We start from the raw sequence: 17,694 nt of genomic DNA, 5'->3' as shown, positions 1-17,694 counted from the left end.
CAATTGTCTGCGAGACTTCATGGCAGGTGTTCTTTCTAAGAAGAGGAATTTTATTTTATGCACTTCTGTAGTGTATATAATAGCAAGAAACATGCATCCGTTTTATAACTGAATAAAAACAATAAAATGCAGTGTTGACATAGAAAACAAAATAGGACGCTTGCCTGGTGGCTCAGAGGTAAAAGCGTCTGCCTGCAATGCGGGAAACCTGGGTTCAGTCCCTGGGTTGGGAAGATCCCCTGGAGAAGGAAATGGCAACCCACTCCAGTATTCTTGCCTGGAGAATCCCATGGACAGAGGAGCCTGGTGGGCTACACTTCACGGGGTTGCAAAGAGTCGGACTTGACTTCACTTTCACTTTCACCCTCTAGAAGGACAGCCAGACCTTCCCCCACCCCTGCTGCCTGCCTTAGGCAGTTTTGGCGAAATTCCTCCAGGGTGACAGGCATCTATTCTGTTCATACAAGGCCCCGGTCACCTGTTACATACTCCAGACTGAGTCTCTGTTGATGGGAAAGGAGCTTTGGCTCTGGTTTCCTGCCAGATGTTGAGTTTTCTGAAGATAATTCAAGCTAACACCTAGGTATAACAATGCCCCTGGCACTGGTTACTCTAGAACATTCTTTTCAAAAAGAGGCCGTGTGGTTAACAGGCATTTGGCTTAACTGTTAACCTCAGGGCCCGTGAAGGACACCCTTCACAGATCTGGGATTGTGCTCTGCTGGTTGGGTGGACCCCCTTGCTCTTTGCCACTCCCTTCAGAATCCTGGTACCATGTTGAACGTGGCACAGTGAAGGGTGGAGGGCTTTGTTTGGATCCCAGATTTGCCCTCTCCCACCTCTGTGGCCTTGACTATGGCACTGACTCTGTTTAGGCCTCAGTTTCTCATCTGTAAAATGGGTCTGACCTGCCCGTTTGTATGACAGTTGCTGTGGGAAGGTACATGAAGGGACTTTGTAAGGGACTGTTGTATGGGTTCCTCAGACTAAAGTGTTCAAACGCCTTCCTCCTTTGGAGTAACCTGGTGCCGTGTTTACTGTCTCCTCCACCAGAAAGTCAGCTCCATGACACTAGGAAACTCATCTGCGTCACCTGCCACTCTACACCCAAAGCCCAGCCCAGTGCCGACTGCTGAAGGCACTAATTAAATGTTTGTTGAGTGAATGAATGACTGAACACGTGACTTGAGGCTCGTTTACCTCCCAGAACTGCAGGGTCTTTTTCTTTAAACTGTCTCTGGCCTGGCATTCCACCCATTCATTTCTTTAACGGATGTTTATTGAGCATCCGCTATATACCAGGTGCTGTTTGAGGCACTGGGTAAGGAGCAAGGTACACATCAGATGTGCCCTGTATGAGTTCACTGTTGCCGCTGTAACAAATTGCCATGAGCTTAGTGGCTCCAAGCAGCAGAAGTTTACAACTCTACAGTTAAGGAGTCAGAAGTCCCAAATCAGTTTCCCTGGGCTCAATATCAAGGTGTCTGCAGAGCTGGTTCCTTTAGGAGGTTCTGGGAAAGAATCCATTCCCTTGCCTTTTCCTAGCTTCTGAAGGGCCGCCTGCGTGCCTTTGCTCATGGCCCTGCATCTGTCCAACCTCCGCTTCCGTTGTCACATCTCCTCTTCTGATCCTCTGACTTGGATCCTCCTGCCTCCCTCTCATAAGGACCCTTGTGATTATACTCAAGGTTCACCCAGAGAATCCAGAATAATCCTCTCATCTCAGGATCCTCAACTTAACATATGCAGAGTCCCCTTGGTCATGTGAGGTAACATATTCCTGGGTTCCTGAGACTAGGATGTGGCCGTCTTGGGAATGGAGTTGGGGGAGAAGGGCCTTGTTCTGCCTGTCACAGTCTCTGCCCTCATTGAGTTTATAGCTTAGTGGAAGAGACAGGTGTTAGTCTAGCAAACAGACACACGAAAATAGGATTATAAATTGTGGTGAGTGCTGTGAGGAGAGAACAGTGCTATGAGCAAAGTCAAGAGGCTGAAATGTCAGAGGCAGCTTAAGGCAGGAGGGAGGTTGTTCAGGCAGACAGAGGGGAGCACATGTAAAGGCCCTGTTACCAGAAAGAGCTGGAAACATGTGACTGATGGCTCAGAGTGCCCATAACCAAGGCACCAGGCAAGGCTCAGAGCTGCAGGGCTGAGGCCTGGTGGGGCCTTGCAGGGAATTGCATGGTTTAGGCAGGGGATGATTTGATCTTTCCACCTTCCTTCTAGATCCTTTCTTTCAGATGGCCACTGAGGCTGCTCTCTGAGGAGTCCATAAGGAGGGAATGTGGCCTTGAGAGTGGAAGAGCCTTGAAAGTGGCCTGTTTGTCTCTCTGACCTCTGGTCACCTGCAACCTCTCAGTTCCCGAACTCTCTTTGGTACCAGACAGCCAGGAGCCACTCAGAGTCATCAGCTGCCTCTCTGACCTGCTTCTCTCTGGTGTCTGTCATCAGCAAGATCAGGCGGGGCTCACAGCACCCTTCCCCTCCTCCTCTGCCCAAGACTCTCTCCCTGTCAGTCATCAGGAACGAGTTGTCCTCAGGCCACGGAAGGGTCCTGGCAGGAGTCGGAGGCTGTGTGTGGAGGCATTTGCCGGGCGTCCCATTGCTGGACCCCTGTCCCTTCTCAGAGTGACACCCATTCTGCATCACCAGCCCCGCCTCTTTAAAAGAATGTTTAACTGCCAGCTAACCTTTTCTGCAGACACTGGATCCCCAGTTCCAGTTCGGGAGGGAAGAGATAAGCTAAGTCTCTTGAGAATCCCAGGTAGTTTTTCTTTTTAAATTTTAGTCCTTGTTGACTAATAAAATGTCCAAATGCAAAAAAAAAAAAAAAAACAAACACCTAAGTTATCTAATGGGAAAAGGGTCCCTGATATCATGGAGGTCAGATTTCTTTTAAAGCTGTGTTCTGTAACCTTGAATGAGTTGCTGCCCAAACTGGGTACTTTGTTTTCCAGAATCAAAAAATGCATCCATTTGGGTTCCAGCTAGCTAAGATATTTGGGGGATTGCTGTGCTAAAAGAGACTTGAGTAATTCAACAAACATGAGCAGTTCACTGACTGGGTGCAAGGCTCCAAGCCAGGTGCTTGGATCCTGAATACCAGAAGTTGCTGTCCATTCTGGGATGGGGGTAAGCTTTATAAACCAGTTCCACCCTCAGGGCCAGCTCATGACTGAGTTGTTTGAAACTCTGTCTATGAATTATAAAGCATTCTGTCTGTTAGTTAAGAGAACTTAGAAAGATACCAGCTTATGCATTGCCGTTAACCCTGATTCTGCATCATCCCTGAGCTCTCATCTCATGTAATGATGAGCCCTATGTAGGAGAGATTATTATTGGTCCCCATTACACATATCTGGAAACTGAGACTTGGAGAGAGATGCCCAAACTTTCACAGGCAATCAAAGGAGGAACACGGATTCAACCCTACAGGATCGGCTTCTGGACTCCAGGTTTGGAGCCACTGTACTGATTTCTTGGTGAGCCAGCTTGTCCCTGAATGGATAAAACTGTTTCTGGAAGTGTATCCACCAGCTCAGACTCATATCTGAGCCCATCCCTGCTCACTGCCTTTACTTGAGGATATAAAACTCTGTGTGACTTGTCCCCTGCCCCTGTCCCCTTGTCCCCTGCCCTGCCCTCTTGGCCCCCGATCCAGGTTCTCCACCCCACTGGAGCAGTGATAACACTGGAAACCTTGGGGATGTCCAGAACAACTGGCCTCCAGTACACAGACGGAAAGTAAAATGAATTCTAGGAAAATCAGCAGTGAATCTGAGGAATTTTCTTTTATATTATCTTTCTTTAGATACAGAAATTAATTTGTGCCTTTGCTAGGCAGAATAATGGTCTGATCCTGGGTCCTGTGAATACGTTACTTTACACAGCTAAAGGAACTTTGCAGCTGTTACTGAATTAAGAATCTTGAAGTGGAAAGATTACCCTGGATTGTCTGGGTGGATTCTAAACACAGTCATGAGGATCTTTTATAAGAGGGAGACAAGGCGATCAAAGACAGTAGAAGTTGACGTCAGGATGGAAGCAGCGACTGGGGTGATGAGGGCGTGAGCCAAGAAATGGAGGTAGATTCTCCAGCTGGAAAAGGCAAGGATAAAATTCTCCTTTGGAGCCTCCAGAAGGAACAAGCCGCCTATGACTGTTTTCAGGCTTCTGACCTTCAGAACTCTATGAGGATAAATTTGTGTTAAGCCATCTAATTTATGATAATTTGTTACAGCAGCAACAAACTCTGGCAGCCCCAAAGAAAACCAATACAATGCTCAGTGCAGAAACTTAGAAAAACATGGGAAACACATAGAGGAAACACATAGACCACCTTCATCCAGTGCTCCTGGCCCCATCCCCATCTGGCAGTCCCAAATCTGATCTCTGTTTCTGTGAGTTTGATTTTTTTTTTTAGATTCTGTATATAAGTGAGATTGTACTGTTTATCTTCCCCATCGGATTTATTTTACTTAGCATGGTACCCTGGAGGCCCATCCCTTTTGTCACAAACAGCATTTATCACGGCTGAATAGTATTCAATTGTGTATGTATGTATGTGTGTGTGTGTGTGTGTGTATACACACACATGTTTTCTTTATCCATTTGTCTATCGATGGGCACTTAGGTTATTTCCATAACTTTGGATGCTGATTTCTTTTCCTTCAGATACATACCCAGAAGTGCGATTACTGGATCATCTGGTAGTTCTAATTTTTACTTTTTTAGGAGCCGCCCACTGTTTTCCACAGTGGGTGCACCAATTTACATTCCCACTAAGGGTGCACAAGGGTTTCCTTTCCTTTACATCTTTACCAATATTTGTCATTTTCTTGTCTTTTTTGATAATAGGCATCCTAACTGTGAGGTGATACGTTATTGTGATCATAAAGGATTTTCTTAAGCCACTATAATCACTCTGCCAGAAGGGAGAAAATTAATGTGTTAGATTGTGGGTTTAGAGGCTTTTTCTCTCTACGTGTGTGTCTTTATGCATTTAACAAAGATGAGATGGTGCTCAGGATGGCTCTCCAAGGTGGGGTCCTCTGTCTTTAGGGAGTTTCAATGGGAGGGTTGGCTTGAATGTTTCTGGATTCTTTATACATGTTCTCAGTCCCTTAGAATTTGGGGTGTCTGCAGAAGTCTGGAAACTGTCAGGGGTGGGCAGAGGACCACAGGGTGGCTACAGGAGCCCCATTTGTTACCTGAAGGGCCAACTCTGGGGCGGCACTCACTGTGGTATTTTCTTTCTTTTGCAAGCGTCCCACTACTACAAATACAGGCAGCAGTTCATCTTCCCAGGTGAGTTTCCTGTGAGCTCAGTTTCTTCCAAGCGAGCCCACTGAGGCATGGCAGCTGCTGTGAGGGAACAGCGGCAAGTGTTGCCGGGGTAGATGAGCCCAAAGAGGATCAGGTGGAACCACCCAGACAACAGGCTAGCAACTGGCTGTGGAGGCGGAGGGTAAAAAGGATGGGGAGTCCAAGGACTCAGTGGCACCAATGAGGTCCCAAAGCACAAATGGAAAGGCCTGAGTGGGTGGTCTGCAGTGCAAGGATGGGCAAGGGTGGGGAGAGGTCCAGAACCCCATGGTGGGGGAGAGATGGCCAAAGGGGCTGGAATCGGGCATGGGAGACATGAAACCAAGAGGCCTCATCATCCCAAAGGGGACTCAGGAGTGAGGAGGACCCAGAGATGATGCTTCAGTGAGTGCTTCAGGCCAGAGGCTTGGGGGCTCCGGCAGCCCCATAGGTGCCGATGGGGAGTTTTGTTCAGGATGTCATCTTGACTACTCATGCATCTCAGCAGGTAAATTCAAGTGGCCAGGGAAAGAAGAGAGGGAATTGGGCAGCCAGGGACTCCTGATCTGTTGAGAAGTTTCCAGCCGCCGGCATCTCCCAGGAATCAGGCTTTTGAGGGAGCTCGTGGACCCCTTGTCTGGTTTCTGACTGTCCAATCTTTGGCTCTCAGATGTGGTGCCGGTGCCGGAGACGCCGACGCGGGCACCCCAGGTCATCCTGCACCCAGTGACCTCAAATCCAATGTAAGTGGGACAGAGACCTCTCCCCCTGCCCTGGCCTTTCAGTTTGCTCAGGATCCCTGTCTTCTTTCTTCCTCTTCCTGGAATTGATGGGGTGGGAGGCAGGGTTGAGGGGAAAGCCTGAGGGGGCCATAGAGACAAGGGAATAACTTGGGCAAAGAGAGGAGAGAATATGACAGCCCAGGCCGAGATGGACAGTGCTAGTCCCCCTGAGCCACTTCTGCCTTGTGTCTCTGGTCTTGCCAATCAAGTGTGACTTCCAGGGGCCAGACCATTTCCTTCAGATCCCCAGACCCTCCTGTGATCAGAAAGACAACTTCCCCCAGGCAATAGCTAAACTTTAATGGAAGGGCAGTTATTCTATATCATTATCCCCTGTTTAAAGAGGAAAATTTAGGTTTATACTAGAGATCAGTAACTTACAGCCAATCGGACAGACCCATGTTTTTGTAAATAAAGTTTTATTGGAACACAGCCATGCCCATTTATTCACAACATGCTATCTATGGCAGCATTCGGACTACAACAACAGATAGTCGTTCCAATAGAGACCGCTGTGTGGCCAGCAGACTCTAAAATATTTACTATCTGGCCCAGCAAATTTGCCAATCCCTGGTTTCTAACATTACAAAAATAAAACAAGCTTATTTTGTGAAATTTAAACTATTCTATAAAAAAAGAAAAAGAATAATTTATAATTGCACCACTCTTAGAAGTATGCTCTATTCATATTTTACATACTTGTGATCTAAACTGTGCAATTTCCATCCTGCTCTGTTTATCCCTTAATGCTATAACATCATATTTTTCATACTATTCCAGACTCTTCATACACATTGATTTTAAAATACCATATTGATGTGGAATGATTTCCTTAACCGTTTCTCCACTGCTGGATCTTACATCTTCCCATATTTCACTGTTATAAACAGTTCTGCAGTGAACATCTTTGTGTGTGATGTCTTTAGCATCCTTAGGATACAAGCCCTCTTTCTAGGCACTCTATTGCCCATGCAGCCAAAGTGAAATCACTTTCCATAACTTCTTTGGTTGTGACCCAAGTCCAGGGCATGCTAAAGACCCAACTTTGGTTTGACATCTTTTCAAACTCACATTTTTGCCTACCTGATTTTTCTCCCGGCTCCCGCAGCTGCTCCATCCTTTCTGACCCATGTTACCCACTTTGTTAAAGACCCAAATGGTACATTTGCTGGGGGGATATTGTGCTGACATCTAGCTCCAGATCGTTTCTCTGCAGCACATAAACCAATTCCACAATTTGTGCAAGATGAACTCCAGGTTATTAACTGAGAGTCAGGGAGTGCCAGTGAAAAACGAAGTCAATAAGTGCCCACGATCTGCTTAAATGTGCGTGGAGTGATGGGAACTGACTCTTTGCAGCAGGGAAATCATTTAATAGCCCTGGCTGCTGTAATCACGCCTGATGCAAGCCGAGGAGGGCAGCCTGTTCTGTTGGGCGTGAGGAGGGACTCCAGCTGCATTGTTCCATCTCCCCCGGGGCATCAGATTTCCAGCGTGTGGTTTCTGCCTTTCGAAGCTGTACTATAAATTATTGGTTAATAGGACGGCAAATGCTACTTCTTTCTTCTTCTTTGAGCTCTTACAATCTTTCAGACTCCCTCTCACCAGGAGTCTCTCCAGCAAGTGGATTGACCCTGTCTGCAGGGTTGGTAGCTTCCTGGTGCGGTCTGAAGGTCAGAATAGGGGAGCCCCCCTCAAATAAGGAGATGGGTTGGGAGAATCTGCTAAGCTTCCACTGGAGAAATAGGAAGGGGCCATGGTGGCCATTGTGATCCTTTTCTCCCACCAGTTCCAGTTCACTCCGGAAATATCCTCTACCTTAAAAACCCACTCCCCCCACCAAATTCTTTAACACACACTGTGCGTTGCATTTCCCTCACGTATCCTGTGCTCCAACACGCCCACACATCCCCTGCATGTGCACCCAACTCACATGCACACAGAACAAACCCCTGCACAGAGCACATCCCATGATACCCACACAGTCCTCAGTGGACACTTAGCACTCACGGTGTGTGTGCCCCCAGCTCCCATACCCTGCTTGTTCCCGTACTCAGAACACAACTGCAGCTCAGGAGCTCAAGAATGCATGGGATACACACACGCATGCACACACTCGCACAAACACCTGTGTCTTCCAGTCCAATACAATCTGTCTCCTCCTCATTCTCACCCACATATCTCCACTGAACGTGATTGGCAAGGTCCAATTCAAAACACTGCGAACTTTCAAATTCATCCAGTAATCGTCTCTCTTGGGCATTTCCATCACCATCCATTTATTCAGTTCATACCTAACTTTTGACCCTTGTTACTCATAGCCTTTCTGCACTAGTAATATAAATATTCCTTAAGGTCAGGAAGCCATGTCAGTCTCAATGCTGTATCCCTCTAAGGGTCTGGCACTGTTCCTGACTCTTAATTCTAATCAAATGGGTGAATGAATGAATGAGCAAAAACAGCCAAAGAATCCTTCCAAAAGATTCAGAACTGTAGAGATCTGATTAATCCTTTCCTAAGGAACACCTAGAGCTCTGCGGATCCTGCCTGCCATCCATGGCATTTTATAAGGAATTTATAAGGCCAATTTATACAGAAATTGCTAGATTAGGGGAAACCAACAAAGAAAAATGAGCCCTGAGCAGACCAGAAAGTCCATTTAAAACAGTGTCCTTGCGCACCTCTCCTTGGTGGCAAGGTTATGGATTATTTTAGACACAAGCAGTGAAGGGAAATTGGAGAAAAAGGCTTAATGGAGAACTTCACATTTTAAGATGTTTCATACATGGATCAAGTCAATGCATGCACCCATCATTTCACCCAAGGGTCACGTTTATTTTTCTTTCTTTAAAGCTTGGAAGGAAATCCATTACTTCAAATTGAAGTGGAGCCAACCTCGGAGGTGAGAACCAGAGAGCGATGAAGCAAATGAAGCAGCTTTTTCCGGGGGCTGCCTACTTGGCAAAGGCGATTGATGTCTTTGATGACGCAGAGGGCTTGGGGTGGACTGGGGTACAGTGCCCTGCTTGATGGATGTTCTAACTCCAGGACGACTAATGAGCGAGGGGCCCCTCTTGGCGCCAAGCCTAATGGGCCATTAACATGGTGTGCATCACGGAAAAGCTAGTTGTGCAGAAGTTGGCAAGTGATCTGCATTCTTAGTTGGAAATTCAGCTCAGGGCCAGTGAGTACCAAGGGGGATGTGCCCCAATACTTTCTGAAGAATATGTGAGAGGAGGGGACGAGGGCCTCAGGGTCTCTGGCTTAGTAGGGTGTTAAGAATGTTCTGGGGCCTCTTCCCAGCTGCCAGAACTCCTAGAGGAATAAACGAAGTCTTTGGGGTGAGAACTAGAGCCCTGACTCCTCGGCTCTGCTGGTCTGTCCTGAACTGAAGGGAACAGAGTCAGGGTACCCAGAGCAAATCATGTCCTTTTCTAGAATGATCGCAGTAGCTGGAAAGTGACCCTCAAAGAAGCCATATTTCCCATGTCATTTCTCCTGAACATGCCTTTGGGAGTAGCTTGCTCAGGTTTGGGGTTTAGAGAGACTGCACCCGGCCAAGGGGCCTCCTCTGGCCGTCTTGTCAGGCTCCAAGCCCCTGAAAATCACCACCACCTCCCCCTCCAGTACCACCCACACTGGGCTCAGGCCACTGCTGCTTGCCTATTCCAGCTGAAGAAGGCAAGGGACCAGGCCCCCTAGCCTTAGGTGCCCCCAGACACCACGCGGGGAAGGCGGATCCTTAGGCCTGGAGTTTCTCACTGTTGCAGTGGTCACGTCTAAGTGTGCCTGAGTCATGTGGATATGCAGTGAAAATGCAGAGTCCTGGATCTGGCCTGCTGATTTTCTGATTCAGAAAATCTGGCTGGGGCCCAGGAGTCTGTATTTTTTTTCAGCCATCCTGGAAGCTGTTTCATACAGGCAGTCAGGTCTGTGCAAAGAACTCAACAGATCTTTGCCTCACGGAAAACCTCGCACCACCCCCAGGGGCAGATGTCATTAGCCCCACTTTATGATGAGTCAAGGAAGGCCCAGAGAAGTGAAGCACCTTGCCCAAGGTCACACAGCAGCCGGATTCCAGCTCATCCGGTCTGACTGTTAAGCCCATTCTTTCAACCTCTCACTCTTGTATCTCCTGCCCTCCCAGCTGCACAGGAACCCCAGGCCTCCGGCCTATGCCGAGTAGCTCTGACATCTCCTGGTTTCTGCCTCATGAATTCAAATTCCTCCGAGGGAGCGAAGGCCCTCCCTGTTGAGGACTGTCACATGTTATATGAAGGTGTATAGGGTGTCTGTATTTCAGCCTGTTGTCTTTCTTACTCCCACATAAATAACCAGACAAGTCAGAACATCATGGTCTAGTAGGAGGGCATCGAATATTAGGAGTCGAGAGACCTGATTCTTAACCCTTGCTCTGCCTGGCGGCCTGACCAGAGCTAGGCACTTCCCACAGGGACCAACCATCCCTGTCTGCCGGTTTCCCAAGTGTGAGACTATCTGTCCCCAAACGGGCAAAGTCCTGGGAAACCAGGATAGGTGGTCCCTGCCCCCCAGCATTTCCTATCTCTGAGCTTCAGTTTGATGATCTCCCTTTCAGCCCCTTCACTTCAGCACAATGATAGACAGAACGTACCTGGGCAATTAGAGAGAGACACGTGTACACCAGCCAACAATACACAGTGGGGACCTGGCGGGCAGGCGGGATGCTGATGGGAACTGACCCCTCTCCCGCTCTGGCCGTAGAATGAGGAGGGCCACGACGAGGCCGAGGAGTCGGAGGACGACTTTGAGGAGATGAACCTGTCCCTCCTCTCGGCCCGGAGCTTCCCACGCAAGGCCAGCCAGACCAGCATCTTCCTCCAGGAGTGGGACATCCCCTTCGAGCAGCTGGAAATCGGCGAGCTCATCGGGAAGGGCCGCTTTGGGCAGGTGTACCACGGCCGCTGGCATGGCGAGGTGGCCATCCGGCTAATTGACATTGAGAGGGACAACGAGGACCAGCTCAAGGCCTTCAAGCGGGAGGTGATGGCCTACAGGCAGACGCGGCACGAGAACGTGGTGCTGTTCATGGGCGCCTGCATGAGCCCGCCCCACCTGGCCATCATCACCAGGTCAGTCCTGCCCGGGTTCCCCACCAGGAATACTCCCACCAGGAATATTTGGGAATATTCATTCCCAAAGCTCTGCTTCCGGCAGTGTTGAGCAGCGGGGGTTCTGGTAGATTCAACATTCTGGTGAATAGAGAGTCTGGCTTTACCAATCACAACATCTGTGGTTTGAAGCTTTGAGATTCCAGAAAATGCTATTCGTGCTGTAACTCTGGCTGAGAAGTGCTCTGGAGAGAGCTCCCCGTGGGAAGTCAGAAAAGCTGGTATTGAACCCCCTTGTGCTCCACATTTGTGAAAAAGCATCTTTGAGACTCACTTTCTCCAAATGTAATTGAATGGATTAGACTAACTCAGGTGTCAGCAAACTTTTCCTGTAAAGGACCCAATAGTGTTTTTGGCCTTGCAGGCCATAAGGTTTCTGCAGCAACAGCTCATCTCTGCTACTGTAGTGTGAAAGCAACCTCAGATAAACGATAAGTGGATGTCTGTGGCTGTGTGCCAATAAAGCTTTATTAACACCACCAGGCAATGGGCTGGGTTTGACCTACAGACCCTAGTTTGTTGAACCCGGATCAACATTCTGATGACTTAGTCTGACTTTCATTAAAACAGCAGAGCACATTTGTAGGGCTCCACCATTGTTGTTTTAAATATTCAGGATCCATAGTCTATAGCTGCACAAAAGGGATGGTGAACAGAGAAGTGACATTAGGAACATATCAGATGTTGGGAACTTTTTTGGACTTGCTGTCTCTAACCTCATGCAGTGATGTAGACTCAGTTGAGCAGTTGTGGAACAATCTTTTGATGTGTTTTTAAGCTGAGGCCTTTGCTCTCCTATCACTTAGGACTAGCCACAGCATCAGTGTTCTTGGTGTGGACTGTGATGCCAGGGGTCCATTAGGAATCTTTTCTTTCTTAATCTCAATACAAGCAATAAGATCCCAAGTACACAAGCCTTGCATCTTGGCAAGTGCTGTGGTGGGAGCTGTGGGCTCAGGGAAGATCTGGTATGTCTTTGATCTATTCCCTTGTGATCCATACAAACCCTCTTTGAGTCCATTTGTAAGACCTGGGTGATGGGTAGAAGCTGTGTTATCATCTGTTACCATTGATTATGCAGTGGTGGGTTGACTTGAACTTGTGTGTCAAATGCTAAGTGTTTGCAAAGGATTAGAGATCTAAGGATGGCCCTTCAACCCTTCTTTAAACCAAGGTAGAAATTGGCATCTCTCACTTCTACACAGGACCAGAAGTGGCTTTCAGATAATCAGCTCAGATCATATTCGGGGGCTGAGCTGCTCTGAGTAGAGGACTGGATCAGTAAGCTTTTCTGAGTAACGAACACCCCCAAACTTTACAGTTTCTCGCTAGTCTGCACACAATTCTTCTGGGCTAAGCCAGGCTCAGTGGCTGGGGTCTTGGATGTGTCTGTGGTCCACTGGCAGGTCAGATTGAGGGCTGGTCAGTCTCGAATGCCCTCACTCACATGTCTGATGGTTGTACACATGTCTGATGGTTGACAGATTGTCAGCTGGGGTGCCTCAGTTCTTTTGCACGTGGCCTCTCACCCACAAAAGGCCAGCTTGGGCTCCTTTCCATGGTGGTCTTGGAGTTCCAAGTGCAGCAAGACAGCAAGAGGTCAAGCCCTGATGGACAGAGGCATTCTCATCTCTGTCTGTGTTGCACTGGCTGATGTCCAGTGGCCACAGCAAGTCACATGGCCAACCTCCATCCAAGGTGTGGAGAACAGACTCTACCTCTGGCTGGGAGGATTTGGAATGCCATTGTTGTAAGAATGTTCATGCCGCGAGAGGGCCAGTGTGTGGTTGTTTTTCCCATCTACCACTGCCAGCAAGCCCCTTAGCTCCCTTTTCTTTCTCCTTTCTGGTATGTATCATCTATATTAGCAGGCTGTCTGCAGCCCTTTACTTGGGGTACACAAGTCTGATTAGAAGATGGTCTTCCCCACCACCACTGGTTTCTGTCCCTGTTCCCACCAGTCTGTCATCCCAGTTCCTTCTCTCTGATCAGCTCCTCACCTTCTGGCCTACTAAACCCCTCTTTTTCAAATCCCCAGATTAGAAATTCAAAATCCATCATCTCTTCTCCTGTGCCTGGACCCTCTAAGGACCTCCTGGCCTCTGACTTTTTCCAGGGGTAACAGTGGAACCCACTTACCCACGCCTCCTCCCCTCTTCCCCAAGGGCAGGCTAATTGGAAATGGATGGATGCAGTTAGCAGCCTTCCTAGAAAAAAAGAGTGGGCTATTATGAAAATGTGTCGCTCCCCCTGCAAGCCAGCTGCATTGGCGGCCCCTTTTCTATTATATACAGAATCCTGAGTCCCCCTCCCCAAGCACCATAACTGCCTGCAGATTTCACAAATAGCACAGCCTTTTCCTGGCACCACGATAAAGACTACGCAGCTTTGGGACATATAATTGGTCTCTGAAGTGTTTTGGTATTTTGTTTGAAGAAGCCAGATGAGACCCAAAGAAGTGGCATTTATTCCATATTATTGTGTCATTATGTGTTTATCTGAGGGAGGGGCCGGGTGCCCTCTTCATTCCCGTTCAACACGGTCCACTTGTTGGCCACCAGGTTTCTTATCTGAACGTTCAGTTTGAAACCAAATATTTGAGTAATTTGATTAATCACTTGCATTCGTGCAATTGGCTGGCAGAGGTTGATGGTTGGATGCGAGCCAACCAACTGGAACAGCTTCTGGACCCTGGATTTATTTTACAGGGAACATAAAACCAGATAATCACCTGGCATATTCTGGATAAATTCACAATGGCATGTTCTAGCCAATTACTTAGTAATTATCATTGAAGTTAACACATATTTCTAAGATTAGCTTCCTTGTAATGCGGTGTGGGTGGCTGTTGGGGAGTGAGTAATAACCAACTAGTTACCCAGTTGCTAGAGCCACAAATGCAATTAGCAGCAAGATTGCTAAATCGTTTCACAATTGGGTCATTATAGGATTATTGCAAGGCTATAGACCGTCTGTACAATCACTCATTTTTTTTAAGGCCCCAGATTGAATTTGAAAGCTAATAAAGATAGAGTTGAATGAAAGCATCTCTTGTGCTTCTCCCTTGCTGCAGTGTCTCTTAGATACCCGTTTCCCCGTCTGTAAAATGAAGAGGTAGAAGCAGATGTTGGGTGCAGGGTCCTTCTTTGGTTCTCTGAGCCTGGGCTGCTTCAGAAGCAGTCTGGAACAGCCCTGGAACCATGCTTCCCAAAACGCAGTCCACCAGGGCCTCCTGCATCAGAGCCACCAAAGGGAGGAAGGTTGTTAAAATGCAGATTCCTGGGTCCCACCTCTATTCATTTCCTAGGACCATCATGACAAATGGCCACAACCTTGATGGCTTAAAGCACCATGCATTCATTCTCTTACAGGTGTGGAGGTCAGAAGTTTGGAGTGGGTCTTGCTACAACCAAAGCAGGGCTGCTTTGTTTTCTGGAGGCTTTGGAGCTTTTAGAGCTCCCAACTTTTAGAGCTGCCTTCCTTGCATCCCTTGGCTTGTGGCCCCATCCTCCATCTTCAAAGCCCAAAACATGGCGTCTTACTTCCACTGTCGCAGGTCACATCTCTCTAATAAGGACTCTTGTGGGACCTACCCAGGTAATCCAAGATAATCTCCCATTTCATGATATTTGACTTAATGGCACCTGCAAAGTCCCTTTTGCCGTATAAACTGACAATCACAGTGTCCAGCAATTAGGAGCTGGATATCTCTGGGGGCCACTTTCCAGTCTATTGAATTGTCCTCAATCTGGTGGATCAAGTCTATAGGTGAAGCCTTTTTCAACCAAGCTCCCATTCTAATTCCAACAAACACTTGGGATCCTTCCATAAAGAGTATCGCCAGGGAGTATTATTAAGTGCACAGCATAGGTGTCAGATGCGTCCAGCTAATGCAGAGGGAAATGGAAATGGAAATTTCCAAGGAAGACAGACAGGACAGAATTACAAAGGACTGGGACCTCAGGGGGAGGTAATGTGTTACCTGTCTGGTGACAGGAGTCTGGGCCAACCTGCCTTAGCTTGATGCCATGGAGACAAAACAAATCCCTGAAGTTGATGTCTCCAGAAGGGCTTCCCTAGGGCAGCCTGATGCCACTGAACCCACCCTGGCCATGTCACAGATGTGGAAACTGAGACCAGGAAAGGCAAGAGGGAGCCAGGACAGGAGCACAGGTCTCCATCATCAGTACACGTCATCCCCTGTCAGTTTCAAAATCCCATCCTTCTCCAGTCTTGTCCATCCAACCATCCATCCATCCATCCATCCAAACAACAGATATTTAGTAAACGCTTATTAAGCACCAAGCATTTTGCTGGATGTTAGGGGATGATAGTGAGCAAGACAGACATGGACCGGGTTCATAGAAGGCTATTATTTCATTTGGAGAGACAGCAGTAAATGCTAAAGCAATAGACATCATTTGAGTAGGTCCTAGTCTGTTGAAGGAAACAAACTGGAGAGAGGTGCTGCAGAGGGACTTGGGTGTCAGGGTAGTTTTAGGGATGTGTGTGTCAGGCTGGGGTGGTGTCCCAGCAGCCTCTCTGAAGCAGTGGTATTTGGGCAGGGACCCTGATTTTAGGAGCCAGCAGTGCAGACATGGAGGCAGGGAACAGCAAATACGAAGGCCCAGGAGTAGGAATGAGCAGAGGGTGCTTAAAAGACCAGAAGGAAGACTGTGGTGGCAGAGCCTGGTGGGTAAGGGCAAGAGGGTAGACAACAAAGGTAAAGAAGCTGGCAGGAGTCAGACTGGGGAGGGGAGGAGCTCTCTAGCTGGTTTAGGGAGCAGGGTTTAAAACAATACTGACACCTACCCCAGTCTCTCATCCTCGGCACTGTGAGCTTTGGGGCTGGACGATTCATTTATGCGGGCTGTCCTGTGCATTCTAGGCACTCCCTGCCCCCTGCCCACTAGGCACCAGCAGTACCAACTCCCTAGTTGTGATAACCCAAATGTCTTTAGATTGCCGACACCGCCTGGGGGCAAAGTTGCCCCAGTTAAGGACTCTGTAGTTCCCATAGAATCTCTAATTAGTCTGGATGGGGCTTGGCCCTCAGTACAAAGCCTCCCCAGGTGACTCTTTGAGCAGCCAGGAGACCCTCTGTCACAGGACCTAAAAGCTTGATGAGAGGTCTGAGTTTTATGCTCAGTGCAGCAGGCAGGGACAGTATCCAGTGTGTTTGGGGGCAAAAACTGGGAAATTTCCAACATGAAGGATGTTGCGGAGTGTTTTTAAAGCAGGGAGTATTTTGATGGCTGCCAAGGCAACAACAGTTCAAAGAAATGTCAGTTTATCTGCCCTAACTTCCCAACACGATCAAAGAGCTGGTGGCTTCAGTGGGTGCCAGCATCCACTCCCACCACCCATCCCACTGCCCCTGGCCAGACCGGGAAGCACTGTATTAACAGTGAATGAGGGTCTGCACCAGCAGAGGGGAAGCTGCCAAGTGTAAGCCTAGGGAAAAAGAAGCTGCCCCATTCCTTGCAGAAAGGTTTATCACAATGTCCCAGTGTCCTCCTTACATTCTGCATCAGCCAGGACAGGAGGACTTGGAGAGCTGTGAGCCAGGTAGAGGCTTTTCTTGCCTTTTCTTACAGCTAAAGGAGGCAGCATAGCTGATCCTCATTGTTAAAACCATTTCCCTGACTGAGGAACGTTAATAATTTAATGTTAATAAATGCAGAATCCTCCAGAAGCAACAGATGCCACCAGCCTTCAGCAAGGCACAGGGACAGTCTCCTGGTTATCACTGTGCCCATTTTCAGTTCAGTTCAGTCGCTCAGTCGTGTCTGACTCTCTGCAACCCCAAGGATTGCAGCACGCCAGGCCTCCCTGTCCATCACCAACTCCTGGAGTTTACTTAAACTCATGATCATTGAGTCAGTGATGCCATCCAACCATCTCATCCTGTCGTCCCCTTCTCCTCTCACCTTTAATCTTTCCCAGCATCAGAATCTTCCAATGAGTCAGCTCTTCATATCAGGTGGCCAAAGTATTATAGTTTCAGCTTCAGCATCAGTCCTTCCAATGAATATTCAGGACTGATCTCCTTTAGGATGGACTGATTGGATCTCCTTGCTGTCCAAGGGACTCTCAAAGAGTCTTCTCTAACACCACAGTTCAAAAGCATCAATTCTTGGGCACTCAGCTTTCTTTAGAGTCCAACTGTCATATCCATACATAACTACTGGGAACACCTTAGCCTTGACTAGACAGACCTTTGTTGGCAAAGTAATGTCTTTGCTTTTTAATATGTTGTCTAGGTTGGTCATAACTTTTCTTCCAAGGAGTAAGCATCTTTTAATTTCATGGCTGCAATCACCATCTTTGTGATTTTGAAGCCCCCCAAAATAAAGTCTGCCACTGTTTCCATTATTTCCCTATCTATTTGCCATGAAGTGATGGGACCGGATGCCATGATCTTAGTTTTCTTAATTTTGAGCTTTAAGCCAACTTTT

General features: G+C 47.9%; 1 protein-coding gene across 1 annotated transcript in view; it reads left to right on the top strand.

Annotated features, from left to right (window-relative positions):
• Positions 1–17,694, top strand: part of KSR2 (kinase suppressor of ras 2) — a 431,769-nt gene that overhangs the window by 363,881 nt on the left and 50,194 nt on the right. Inside the window, exons 11-14 of the mRNA XM_070385590.1 lie at positions 5,266–5,307; positions 5,975–6,047; positions 8,940–8,988; positions 10,830–11,197. Coding sequence (XP_070241691.1) covers positions 5,266–5,307; positions 5,975–6,047; positions 8,940–8,988; positions 10,830–11,197 — 532 coding nt within the window. The remainder of the gene's footprint in view (positions 1–5,265; positions 5,308–5,974; positions 6,048–8,939; positions 8,989–10,829; positions 11,198–17,694) is intronic.

Source organism: Bos mutus, chromosome 17, assembly GCF_027580195.1.
Source record: "Bos mutus isolate GX-2022 chromosome 17, NWIPB_WYAK_1.1, whole genome shotgun sequence".
Lineage (NCBI taxonomy): Eukaryota > Metazoa > Chordata > Mammalia > Artiodactyla > Bovidae > Bos > Bos mutus.
Note: the sequence above shows the minus strand (reverse complement) of the source record. Positions and strands in the feature narration are given on the sequence as shown.